General features: G+C 38.6%; 1 protein-coding gene and 1 long non-coding RNA gene across 2 annotated transcripts in view; both read right to left on the bottom strand.

The window, feature by feature from the left end:
• Positions 1-3,003: 3,003 nt before the first annotated feature.
• The window catches only part of LOC310715620 (sialoadhesin-like), a gene marked incomplete at its 5' end in the record, with an annotated part of 35,095 nt that continues 24,067 nt past the window's right edge, over positions 3,004-14,031 (bottom strand). Inside the window, 9 exons of the mRNA XM_083522133.1 lie at positions 3,004-3,145; positions 3,241-3,452; positions 4,067-4,103; positions 4,226-4,313; positions 4,401-4,649; positions 4,734-4,985; positions 6,282-6,530; positions 12,736-12,856; positions 12,931-13,225. Coding sequence (XP_083378259.1) covers positions 3,097-3,145; positions 3,241-3,452; positions 4,067-4,103; positions 4,226-4,313; positions 4,401-4,649; positions 4,734-4,985; positions 6,282-6,530; positions 12,736-12,856; positions 12,931-13,225 — 1,552 coding nt within the window. The 3' untranslated portion in view covers positions 3,004-3,096. The remainder of the gene's footprint in view (positions 3,146-3,240; positions 3,453-4,066; positions 4,104-4,225; positions 4,314-4,400; positions 4,650-4,733; positions 4,986-6,281; positions 6,531-12,735; positions 12,857-12,930; positions 13,226-14,031) is intronic.
• Positions 7,150-9,979, bottom strand: LOC310715929. The gene is made up of 3 exons (XR_014530447.1): positions 9,678-9,979; positions 8,232-8,300; positions 7,150-7,579 (listed from the first exon to the last, which is right to left on the bottom strand). It is a non-coding gene; the product is annotated as an uncharacterized lncRNA (long non-coding RNA).

Consider the following 14,031-nt stretch of genomic DNA (forward strand, 5'->3'; position numbering starts at 1 on the left):
GAAATACCCAGACCAGCCCGTCTGCCACCAACAACCATGCCATGTTCAAAGTCACTTAAATCACCTTTCTTCCCCATTCTGATGCTCGGTTTGAACTGCAGCAGATCGTCTTGACCATGTCTACATGCCTAAATGCATTGAGTTGCTGCCATGTGATTGGCTGATTAGAAATTTGTGTTAATGAGCAGTTGGACAGGTGTACCTAAAAAGGTGGCCGGTGAGTGTATATATATATATATATATACACACACAATTAAATGACCCAATTTAAATACACACTGCAAATTAACACTCCAGAGTACACATGATAAACACTACAAACAAAAATAAGAAAAAAAGAAGCACATGTAATATTGAAATGTAAATATATTTAGGCTTGTGATTAAATATTATATATATATTGTGTCATACAAATGAGCAAAAGCAATTATCCGAGAGAATATTTCAGGTAACTGATGCTATTCCGGACTGTTGGCTGATTTTTGACTCCTTTGTGAAGAAGGAATTTTAGGAAACAAGTTTGTTTTATTTTGAAGGAAGCTAATTGGTTTAAAAATCCTATCTTAAATTTGACTGGTCTTTCAACTGGGTTCTGAGTTAGTGGGTGGAGATTGTTATCTCTATCTAAATATCTGTGACTGACAGCTTACAGCTGAATCCTGGTAATATTTACACTTATACAAAATCCTCTCATTCACTTTTTTACATTACATTACTTGAGATCTGTTGGTTTTTATACAGCGAGGGTCCAGAAGACATCAGAAGATCTAAAGCTGGATTTATACTGTAATAGTTTTCAGGCTGATTTTGTGACACACAAACTTTACACATCAGAAACAAACTGATTGTTTGCTGAGGTGAAATCTGAAGTCCTACAGCCCATAATGCAACACGCTGACCAGCAGATAATGAAGTGCCACTGTTCTGTTATGAGTTGTGCAGCGACTGGGGGATAAGAGGGACAAACTTATAATACAGATAAATTGAGTATATAGTTGGAAGCACAGTCTGCCCGCATTCTCCAGCATTATATGTAGCGAATTTAGCTCGCAAAGAAAAGGGAATATTTATACTGTAAGTAATTATAACGGGTTAGTTACTCCTAAATATTTAAATTAAGTTGAATTGACGGTAATGGAATTAACATTACACTTATTTGTCTGTTTGTCCGGCAAACAGACAGTATAATTTTATATTAATTCTATAAAAGAGGTATCTCCCTGGCCAAGAAAGACGTAACCCCCTTTTACTTTATACCGTAAATTAAATTAAATGAAATAGAGCATGTAGTTCAGACCTGATGTTGCAGGAACTTCATTTATGGAACGTACTCAGAGATCATCACTTATGAAAAATACGGCGTTTAATGAATGAGACAAACACAACATAAAACTAACTACACAAACAAACAAACAAAAGAAATAAAGAAAATTAAAATTAAAATAAAATAAAAAGAAAGTTGAAATTAGGAAAGGAGGAAGAGAAAGGAAAGGAAGAAGGAGATAGAGAAAGGAAAGGAAGAAGGAGATAAAGAAAGGAAAGGCCGCTTACTTCAAATGAATCACATCCTAACTGAGAAACGTCACGGAAATTTAAATTTGCCTTAATATTAAGGGGTTCAAACTTAACACGCATCTAAATGAGTTGGTAAACCGGTTACTTGCATTGACTTGTTGCACAAGAGTCCGGATGCGGTAGACAAAAGAATCTTGGACTAGTCAGTTAGGATGGAGTCAGATGTTCTCCCAGCTTCTCCTGAAGATCAGAGCAGATGGTGTTTTGAAGATAAAGCTTGCTGGAAGATCTCAAAGAGATTTGAGATCTAGTTCCGAAGAGTCGCTGCTGAGCTGTTCGAAGCGTCCGTTGGGTTCAAAGTGTTTTAAAGGTCCTGAACCCCACCCATCCTTGGGGGAATGGCCAATGCTATGGCCTGAAATTTTTGGAGGGAAAAACTTCCTTTGTTCATGCATCTGTGGGCATGGTTTCCGGGCTATACTTGCTTTTGGAGGACTTTAAAGTTTTATTCAAAGTGAATTAAGACGGTATGGTACATTTCATGATCAAATAAAATGCACCATTGTTTGAAAAATAAGGAAACAGATAATGTTGCGGTCATTTGGATACTAAACATGAAAAGGAATGACAGTATAAGGAAGTAAACTTACAGAGATCAGTAATTACTTGATGTTAATACAATGTTGTATTCTGATAAATAAAATGCACCCTTGTCAGGAAAGTAAAGAACAGATACTTCTAAGTCAATCAAGCCTTAAGAAGAGAAGAGACAACATTTAACGCAGAGTTATATTGCTAAACATTTAGTAAACATAAATCTAAACATAGTAGAAGATACAAACAAGATGTATGTTTGTATCATGTGAAGTGGGACATTCTATTTATTATTTAATTAATAAAAGAATGCTCCCTTTTGGTGTGTGTTTGTGTCTGCATATGTGTGTGTGTCACAAACAGACGTACTGGGGCCGAGTTCCGAGAGTGAATTGTTTTATGGTCTGAGGGTCGCTGTGAATTCAACCAGAGAGACCAGGGGGGTTATCTGGCTTTCGGGGTGGTGTGTGTGTGTGTGTGAGTGTGTGTGTGTGTGTGTGTGTGTGTGTGTGTGTGTGTGTGTGTGTGTGTGTGTGTGTGTGTGTGAGGGTCAAACAGAATATCTGCAAAGGGGGTTATCTGTCTTGTGGTAAAATCCAAACGTTCTGGAGCCGGTTGTGTGTGTTTGTCACAAGCAGCCATGCTGGATTAAGTTTCGAGTTTGGATTGTTTCATGAGTTTTATGACTTTATTGTTTAATGGGTCCCGGTAAACTAAACAAGAGTTTAGGATTTGGTTCTGTTTAGTGTCTTTTCGGAGGGGGAGTGTGACACTTTACGGATATACCACCCCCTATGAATGTTTCACCTTTTGATTGAGATGTAGATGTCATAGGTTAAAAGGAATGCCTGGGACATGAAGTCTAAATGACCTGTGCCAGACGCTACGGCTGCATTTATAAATGAGTCACTGAAGTTTCTAGAAGCTTTAAACTAAAACCAGGTGGAAGTTGGTGATGCTGATGTTGGATAAACAGATACATTCTGTTCATTTCATGCTGCTGTAGATCACACTGAGATCCTCAGCATTGGAAGACCTACAGAAGGAGAGTAAATGATCAATAAATGATTATCCAGCAGAAGATCTTTTCCAGATCTGTTAGATTGAAGGAAACAGACCAGCTCTTCTCACCTGTCGTCAGCACCGGTGCATGTAAATTTAACACTAGCGTACTGAACCTCGTCCTCCCCAGAGGCAGAAGTGATTGCAGCAGAACTTCCAGCATCCCCGAGATCAACAGCACGCTGGCGTACAACTTTAGCATACAGGTCTTCATCCTGATTGGCCGAGGCTGAATCAGATGCAGCGTTGACTCTATTCACCGCTACATTTTCATAAAAATCCTGAGGTGGAGAGCATGAGATCACAGATCAGAATCAGAATCAGGTTTATTGGATAAGTGTGTTGACACACACACACACACACACACACACGAGGAATTTGGTTCCAGCTGTTAGTGACTCACAAATTACAGACATAAATAACACTATACATTCAGCTTGGACTTTACAAGACAAAACAGACGATGTGAGACAATATAGACAGTATGAGTACGAGAGACAGAGAGGTGGCAAACATCTAACTTTATATCACAGCACTGTTAAATTCTGGATTGTGATTGGTCAGAAGGTGTTGATTTATTAATAATAACAGCAGATCTTTCACTTGTTCTAATGTCAAGGCTGAATTTTGTCCTACAAATTTCAAGAGATTTTGAATGACTTTCCACAACATGTATGTAACTGCAAATGGACAAAAATATTTAACATGATGTTTAATAAAAATTATTGGTGAAAGAGAAATAAAACACGTGGGAATGTGCTGTTATTGGAAAAGAATCAACTTCAAGCAGGTAACAGTTCCTCTGCCTTATTACATTATACTGTTGTTTAATATACTGTGAAAGCAGCACATGACATACAAACACAAGTCAACAATTATCTGTACACTTTTTTACCTCTTTTACACTTTGGTCAATTCTTTTATTTTTCCTGCTGATAAACAAAAACAAAAACAATATTGAACAAAATATCAGCATTGAACAAAATCTGTTCACATTTTTATAACTGCAGTTTTAATCATGTAATAAATGATAAATGATCCTGTATTTTCTCACCTTTTACACAAGATGATGACACCAATAACACAAACACACACAACCCCAACAACCCCAACACCTGCATACACACCTACACTCTGATCTACTGTGTGGAAATATAATGTTATAATGAATCAGTGTTAAATATTATACAGTGTAATTCTGATTTATAGATTTATATCATCTCTCTTACTGGTTATAGTGATGGACACTGCAGCTGATCTCTCAGAGCCGAGTTTATTCTGAACCTCACAGTAGTACAGTCCACTCTGTAGAGCTCTGTAACTCTGTCCTGATCCTACACGTGATGCTTCATTCTGCTTAAACCAGGTGTAGTTCTCCACAGGTGGGTTACTGTCACTGCTGCAGGTCAGAGTCACTGAAATTCCCTCCACTTTCTCACCAGAGGAACTGATGGACACTGAGATGTTCTTTGGAGGATCTAAAATGGTTTGGTAAATCAGAAGTACATCTATAATAGTTTTATCTTGCATTGGCTGTAAGAAAATCTTCAGCTTTAACTTACACAGAACATTCAGAGTTACACTGGTGGAGTTCTGATGCCCGACTTTATTACTGCACATGCACTTGTACTTTTCACTGTCTTCAGAACTGATTTTAGAGATGGTGAAGGTCTTTCCTTTCCCCACTGATGTTGTTCCATTAAACCAGGTGTAGTTCTCCACAGGTGGGTTTGCATCACTGCTGCAGGTCAGATTCACTGAACTGCCCTCCACAGTCTCACCAGAGAGACTGATAAAGACGTTCTTTGGAGGATCTAAAGAGTTCCATGATAAGAGTGAAGAAAGCAGTTTAGTGTCATAATGAATGGTTTTGTTATCTTTCATCAAGGCATTTAACCATTTTAGCACAAACCACTCATCAACTTCAAAAATTATTTTGAGGATCTTTTTTTAATTAGGATAAATAATCCACACCTTCTCTAAAAACTGTTCTACCTTTTCTTTTACTGGTGAAAATGGGATTCAGTCTAAAGTTTTTTATCATATCAATATTTCCGAAATGCGTACAAAAAACTAAACATCCACAACTAACCCAAGTCATAACAAATCACACAGGTGTAAGATTATAATCTCATTATAATCTCATTTACATTTTTTTTAGGCAAAGCGTAACATGTGCTTCCTTCCATATAGGGACATTTCTAAAACACTCAACGTGGCTTAATGCAATAAGACAGCATTTTAAAAGACCAAACTCAGTAAACACATTAATAAAAAAGCAGATTATGTACAGACAAGCACATGAGTCCAGAATACGAATATAATTAAAGAATATAAATATCAACGAAAAAAATTACAGAATATACAGAATATAAATATAATTAGTTTAATTACAAGTTAAGCCTTTTTTCTACTACAGACAATTAAATAAAAATCTTAACGTGGTTTAATGAAATAAGAGCATTTTTAAAAGACCAAAACTCAACCAAACTGTTTGTACACAATATGATTTATTATTAATGTGTTTACTGAGTTTAGTCTTTTAAAATCTCTGTATTATCACATTAAGCCATGTTAAGCTTTTTCACGTTAGTCGTTTTAGAACGTTCCTTCCATGTGAACTCCTGGACACTTGGTCAGGAATTTGTGTGGCATCTTCAAGTCTACACCATCAAGCAGCACAAAATACATTTACCTTCTCACTGAACTTGTTTTTACAAAATCATTAATCACACACTCAAAGTTACTGTAATTACTAAATGTAAAGTTACATCAAGGGTTCAGGTGAAGATGTTCAGTCTCTCCATAGTGTTTTGTTTAATAGATAAAACTTCAGCTGTGCATCAATATGAATCTGTATGCAGAACACGGTGTGTTTAGGAGGAAAGTACGTGTGGTAACAGAGTGTAAATGGAGGGTGGAGTCAGGAGAAGTGAGTGATGAGGATCCCACACCAGTACGTGTATGTTTTAGTTCATGAAAAGTGAAATCACGAGAATGAACATTAAGATTCCAGTTTGCCTTAAGCTCCGTTTCATTATTTTTATTTTGTATTGTTTTACTTTATTAAATACTGAGTTATAAGTAATAAAAAACTAAATAAAACTCACATCTGACACTGAGGTATTGAGCAGGAGATGGGAGATGTTCAGATCCTCTTACAGCACAGTTATAACTGCCTGCATCCTCACTGCTGACCCTCTGCAGGTGGAGTTCGTTGCTCTTGAAGGTGTTTGTGGTTAAATCATGTGTGTTTTTGTACCAGATGAATGTTGGATCAGTCAGACTGCAGGTGGTTTTACAGGTCAGAATGACTGATTCTCCCTCTGTCACTTCTGCAGGAGCGATCAGCTGAAGATCTTATACAATGAGAGAAACATTAAATCTGCATCAGTGAATAATCACCTGCTCATTTACCTCAATCACCCCACCTGTGTGTGTGTGTGTGTGTGTGTGTGATGAAAGTAGTGAATCCTCACTGTTCTCGAGCTGGGGGACGTATAAAGGGACCCTGAAAAGACAGTGAGATGGAGAACTTTTGGCCCCAATTACTGCTGGTTCTCTCCCTTATTCTCTCACTCTAAACAAAGACGGCAGCAGCTGAGAGGATTCCTGCCAGACCCTCACCGAAGGAGACTGTGACAGAGCCGTCTCAGAAATCACGACCAAAAGTACGGAGTCCGACCAGAGAACCTCCCCCCCAAATAAACACACGAGAAAATCCCCGAGTCTGGTGTCTGTGTTCTGCCCGTCGCTTTACTGTTTATTTATTACTTTTATTTATTTGTTTTATTTTAACGTTTGAAATTTTATTTGATGCTAATCAGAACATTGAGCAGACAATCTTCTGTAAATCACTTGAACTACAAGCAGAACATTTATCAGATCCACAAGTAAATTTGTGTCTGTGTTTGTAATTTGAGTGAATCAGAGTTTTGTGGTGTTTCATGAAAACAGTAATTCAGTAAAAACATGTTCGAGTTTTAATTCATCTGTTACAAAACTCCTGTAGCTAAAAGGAGATTATGGTCTGAGTGACACATGTAGAGAATAAGATGATTTTATTTACCTGTAACTCTGAGTGTAATTCCAGGTTCACCCTGAAATTTATCTTTAGTTGTTATGAATCTGAAATAGTACTTGTGTTCATCTGATTTCTTCACATCACTCAGTCTGAGGGAGAAGTGATTCTGTTTATCTCCTAAATACTCCACTCTGCCTGAGTAACCTGATTCATTACGCAGATCAGTCGGTTCTACACCCTTAACTCGGTTTATTAACCAAAAATTCTTTATCACTGTACAATCTGTTGGATGTGTGTAAGTGGCCTCCATAACCACTGTAGATCCTTTTACAGCACAGAGATGTAGTTTGCTGTATTTCACACTCCATTGATTCCCAAGAGCTCCTGAAACATGACACATGAAAGAGGTGATTAGAGATCATTATCCTGAGCCCCATAAAACACTGAGTTATTTTACAGCTTCTCTTCTCTCCTCTGGAACTCCGGGGCAGAAAAATACAAACTATTCTTTACTACTGGAAGGAAACTGTGCAGGATTTAGACACAGGGGTGTCCAAATTATTATTAATATTATTATTATTATTATTGATATTATTATTATTATTATTATTTTGTATATATGATTTGTTAATATTGAATTTCAGTCTCTGATCTAAAATCAGCACGAGCAACAACTCACTGACACTTTAATAAAACATTTACCACTGAATAATGTACAGAATACAAATATTTATTATATTTCTATTTCTACACTTTGTCTTTTTTGCATGAATAATCAAAATGTTATTTTTAAAAGGTAAATTGTGATTCTGACTATATAATATTAAGGTGGTTGAATATTTCATGTCTCTGGTGTGTGTTTGCTGTGATTTTTATGTAGATGTGCACTGATGCACGATAGCAGATGCAAGAAACTCATGCTCTGACTGCATTCGCTTTGTGGTGACTGGCGCTAATATGCTTATGTATGCACTAAACACTGCTGCAACTGGAGGAAGAGGGTGAATTCTGACAAGGACGAAAATGTAGCACTCACCTGAGATCATCAGGAGGAAGATCAGAAAAAATTGGAGCACCATTTTGAGGGACATCATTACTAAAGGTTCTAAAGAAAAATGTTTTAAATTAAAAAATTACTTGAAAAAGTCAAAAATAGCTTTTTTTAATTTGAGAAAAATAGAAGTTTTTTCTTACATATATTTCAGGTTTATGGAAGGAGTCTCCAGTATCATAGCTTTGTAACAGTCAGAGGTAAAGCTGTAAAATATTCAGGACAGAGGAGTTTACACCTATTTTTATAACTGACAGAGAGGGAAACACCCCCCCCCCCTCTCTCTCTCTCTCTCTCTCTCTCTCTCTCTCTCTGTCAATTACACAAAAAAGTGTAAACTCTTCTGTCATTAATAGCTGGTTTATTTATTTATTTATTTATTTATTTATTTTTAATTTAATTACATTTTATCAAGTGCACAGTTTGTGTTTTTTATTACTTTTTTAAATCACACTTTTATTAACCATGTTACTTTGAACACATCACAACAATCCAATACTCACAAACCACAAATAAAAAGCTGTTCATGAATTCACTGTTAACAAATTTACCATCATGTTCTAATTTCCATCATCTTAGAATTGTCATTAATGTACAGAAGCTTTAGACAATCAAAGCTATTGGATTAAAAACAGAATAATAATCAGAAATATCTCAATTTTCTAATATTTTTTCTATTTTTTATTTATTTATATCGTTTCATAGATAAAAACAAAACAAGTCCAGTAGTGTTAGTTTATACTCATTGGCCTTCCACACTACATTACTATAGAACTCTCAACTTGCCAAATTGGCTTTCCACAATACATCACCACAGAGATAATTAATGACACCAGTGGCCTTCCATAGCCTCAGCTACACCGCTAGATGTTAAAGTTTCTTACTCCAGAACTCTCATTTATCAAAGTGTGTAGAACAATTTATAATTGTGTGTGGAAGAAACACCAGTACACACCCCAACACTGGTGTTTATCACACGTGTGTACACACAGATGTAACTATATACAGTCATCAATCCTACAGATTCTCTACATGACTCTGTTCATGCACAAACACATTCATTTACATAAAACATCCATAAAATCACCATATACACTAAATAACTTCATTTCATGGATATATTTTATGTTTTGTAATGTTTATTATTTGTTGTAAATATGTTAATATCTAATCATGTAGTCACATTCAATGTTTGTAATTTATTATAAAAAAAAATTATCATAATCATAATTTATTAGAATGTTGATGTTATAACTATTTTTCTCAGCACTGAGAGTCGATCAGTAAAATGTTTACAAAGGAAGTAAAGATTTGCAAAAATAAATCATTTACACTGAAAAAACAACATTGAACCTTTTTATGTTCAGGAAAAGTAGAGATTAAACTAATGAGTAAATTTAATGACTACAAATATAATAAATAGTTTCTCACCGTGTTCCTCGACCTTCATGTACGATGACCAAACAGAGAGTAAAGAAAAGTGTGAGAGTTGAAGGTTGTTGCAGACGAGTTGTTGCTTTTTCCTCTTTCTCTGAATTTGTTGCTGCAACTAAGGAAGTGTTGTTTTCTACAGTAAACACGTCGTGTCTGCATTGTGCATATAATTATTTTATTCTCTCAGTCCAGAAATGTGAAAAGAAATGGAGAGGTGTTGAAATGAGGCCACTGCATCTTCAACTGCGGAAGTAAAACACACAGCGTGGTCATCATCACCCTAAACCACTAAACACACTCAAGAAACAAACACAAGTGTTGAGCATAGAGTCATGACTTTTATAAAAACGAACAGTGTAATGTTTATATTTGGTTTAATTGCCATTTATAAGTTTATCATTAAGTTTATCTACACTTCATTGTATCATTGTTTTCAGTATTGTCTTTGTTTTAAGTTGAAAGTTAAAATGCTGATTATTTGAGGAGCCTGTGGGCCTCTGAAGAGAGAAACCGCAGATTTTTGCTCCTCAGGATGGAACACAGTGATTATCAAAGCAAAAAGAGGAAAGAAAACACAAAGGAGTCAAGTAAAAGGACAGTTTTATTTAAAGTTTAATAGTTTTCTGTAGCTTATTACTGAACTGAAGCTTATCAGTCCTGACTTCCTGAGTTTTTCCCCTTGTGTTCCCCTGTATTCCCCACTAGATGTCGCCATTGTGTCCCTCTGTCTCTCATTATTTTCCTACTGTTTCCACGTGTCTAATCACTCCCGTGTATATTGAAGCTTCACCTTTGTCTCTGATTTTCAGTCGTTTTTAGTGATTTTGTTGATGTTCTGGTGCCTGTTTTTCATGTCTCTTTTTCTCTGTCTCCAGCTTTTTTTCCTTGTTGTCCTGTGTGAGTCTTTGCTTATTGATTTCTGTTTTGTTTTGTTTTTTTCCTGAGAGGATTTTTCATGTTCTTTACATTTTTTCCTTTTCATGTTTTGAAATCGTTAATGCTATTTTCTCTTGCTGTGTTTTCTGAACATTCTAATTAAAGAATGGATTCTCCTAACTGTCCGAGTCTGTCTCTGTTTTTAGATTCACACCTCCCTTTGACAGACTGCTAGAACCCCGACCCTGATATTAACATTTACAGGAAATGTTTTTGTGGAAAATGTTTTTGTGGAAAGAGAATTGTAGGCAGTAGTACTACACAATATTTCTCCACAAAATAAACAAATAATTACAAAATGATAGATAATAACAAATCATTGAAGTCACTTTTAAAATTAAATTTTGTATGTGTTATTTTAATGTTATGTAATTTTTATCTGACATGCTTTAATTAGATTTGCTGACCACTGTTAAACACTGATCATGCTTTATTACATTTTATTTTATGTTTTTGTAGAGACAATAAGAAAAATAAAAGCTGAACAGTACTCTAAAAGGGAACTGGGTTGTGATTTTCACACCTGGCAACCCATGGTATAATTTTCTGATATTGAGTGACACACAGCAGAGCATCTCTTGTAGGACAACTATTTGTTTAGGGGGCAAAATGAGTTTCACTCATTAAAACCTCAGTCATTTGCACTTCGGTTTCCCGCTTCGTTCCTCAGAAGAATGGACCTGAACTGAAAAGAGGAAACGCTCTACCTTGCGATAGATCCACAGCCGGGTGGCGCTTCAGATCCCATCAGGGAGCTTACCTGGGCTTCTCCACCGCCATCCGGCAGCCCAGTGGCTTTTCCAGGCACCTTCTCCGGGGATGCGGCCGAGTGTCATGGTTCCCTTCCGAGGGTTGCATTCCTCATCTCCAATGCGAGTAGGATATCAGCGACTATCCAAACAAGATCAAGAACGCCCCCTAGCTGCAGGGACATTCGGTGAATACACCCACCGATATCTCTCACTTGTCCATGCTTCCTGTCACATTAATTACCTCCGCTCTGTCCATCTCAGTATCTGCACTAGTTGACTCCGGCTCCGTGGGGATCTTCATCTCCCAGGCGTGTGTAGCCTTCATCTCATCAACATCAGGAATTGAGAACTCCTAGCCATCAATCTGGTGCTTGAGGAATGGAAAAACTGGCTCAAGGGGGCAGCTCATCCATTCATGGTTATTACTGACCACAAGAACCTCCAGTACCTCCATTAAGCCAAGAGACTAAACACTTGAAAGTCATGGTGTGCCCTGTTCCTCACCCGGTTCCATTTCACCATTACATACCGGCCGGGCTCGAAGAAAGGGAAGGCAGATGCCCTCTCACATATGTATGAGTCGCTCGAACTGGAACCTATTCTACCACACGGGGAGGACAAATCCCCACAAGGGTGTCTAGGCCGAACCTTCTTCGCCGATTCCGGTCAACCTGCCAAAAAGAAGATGGTACACGAGAACCTCGGCTCAGGTCATCCAGGGAGAAATCGAACGCTCCGTCTGCGCCAGATCAAAAACCTGCCGGCACCTGACCGTGGGCAAATTGGTCCCTCTGCCTGTCCTGCAACGACCATGGTCACACTTGGGGATTGATTTTGTGATGGACTTACCATAGTCGGAGGGATATACCTGCATCCTCGTGGTGGAAGAACAATTCTCCAAAGCCTGTCGCTTCATTCCCCTCCAAGTCCTCTTCCACCATGTATTTCAGAACTTCGGTATCCACGAGGAGACCACGGTTCCCAGTTCACCTCCTACATATCGGGAGCGTTCTTTCGGCTTCTTGCGGTGTCCATAAACCTGTCTTCCGGTTTCCATCCACAATCCAATAGAAAAACGGAACGGAAGATCCAGGAGTTGGGATGGCACTTGCGGTCTTATTGTTATGAAGACCAGACAGAGTGGAGTCGATTCCTTCCCAGAGCGGAGTATGCGCAGAACTCGCTGCATCAGGACACAACCGGCCTCACACCCTTCCAGTGTGTGCTAGGGTTCCAACCTCCCCTGTTCCCATGGTCGGACGAACCGTCCCAAGTACCCGCGGTTGACTACTGGTTCAGGGAGAGTGTAAGGGTGTGGAAGTCAGCATATACCCAGCTACGGAGGGCCCTAAGGGAGACACTGAGACATGCCGATGCACGGCGGCTGGTAACCCCGGCCAACCAGCCCAGGGATTTGGCATGGCTATCCACCAGGGACCTAAGACTCTGGCTTCCCTGCCGTAAATTGAGCCCCAGGTGCATAGGACCCTTTAGGATTATAAGGCGCATAAATGAGTCGGCCTATCAGTTGGAGCTCCCCCCCAGTATCTGATTCACCCAACCTTCCATGTGTTGCTCCCCAAGCCATACATGCCGCTGACCGCCCGTCGCCCGGGTGAGACTGTGGATCCTCCTCCGCTGGAGATCTTGGACCAACCAATGTGATTCGGGAAGTGCTGGACTCCCGCCGTCGGGAAAGATTGTGGAATACCTGGTGGACTTGGAGGGTTATGGTCCGGATGAACGCTCTTGGGTGGCCCGGCAGGATATCCTGGACCCGGCGCTCCTGGAGGAGTTCCATGCCGCGCACCCGCTTCGTCCCGCACCCTGATGCCGTGGCCAACCCAAGCCGCGAGTCTGGGCGACATTCCCCGACACACCGCACACACTTAGTAATTCCCTGTCGTACTAAATACCTGCACCTAGCGCTCATTCCCGTGCCAGGCTATTTAAGCTCCGCTCAATACCTGAATCAATGTCCATTCTACAGGTTATGCTGGCGAACATTCTAGGACTAATCTACACTCGGATTTCTAACCTTTCCAATGGATTACTCTTGCTCCGTGGACTCTACGTTCCCAAGGATTACTGGCATTACGGGTTACGTTATATGTTTGTTGGGACTTTCTTTTGCTACTGGTTTCACTCATTAAAACTTTGGTTTCCCGCTTTGTTACTCGTGCCTAACAACATCACTCACCTAGTAAAATGTACATGTTTGGTCTAATATCTCTTCCCTAACATTCTGCTTATCTCACCCTTTGCTTACTTGAGTGCTCTGATCGTGCACTTTTGTACACATCTATGCACCAGATCATCCCCCACAATATTCACACCTTTTCTTAAAATCTCTTTCTGGGTTTTTCCTATGTCTGCATATCATCCTTTGTTTTGTTTTGTTTGTTTTGAGTACACTTTGTATAGAAACATGTAGTTTTTTTTCTAGTTTTATAAACCAGGGATTTAGTTTTAACACACCAGCTCTTTTCTCCAAATATTTTTCATATTTTTCTTATGCCAAAATACTTCTTTATATGGAATACCCTGTCTTACTCTGCCTGCTTAAGCTCATGCTCTAATAAAAACATCTTACTTCCTGTGTGTTTGGGACATTGTACATCTTATACAATTTCTTGCAACTATTCTCCCACGTTCTTTATTAT

This window comes from Silurus aristotelis (genome assembly GCF_946808225.1).
Source record: "Silurus aristotelis genome assembly, chromosome: 20".
NCBI lineage: Eukaryota > Metazoa > Chordata > Actinopteri > Siluriformes > Siluridae > Silurus > Silurus aristotelis.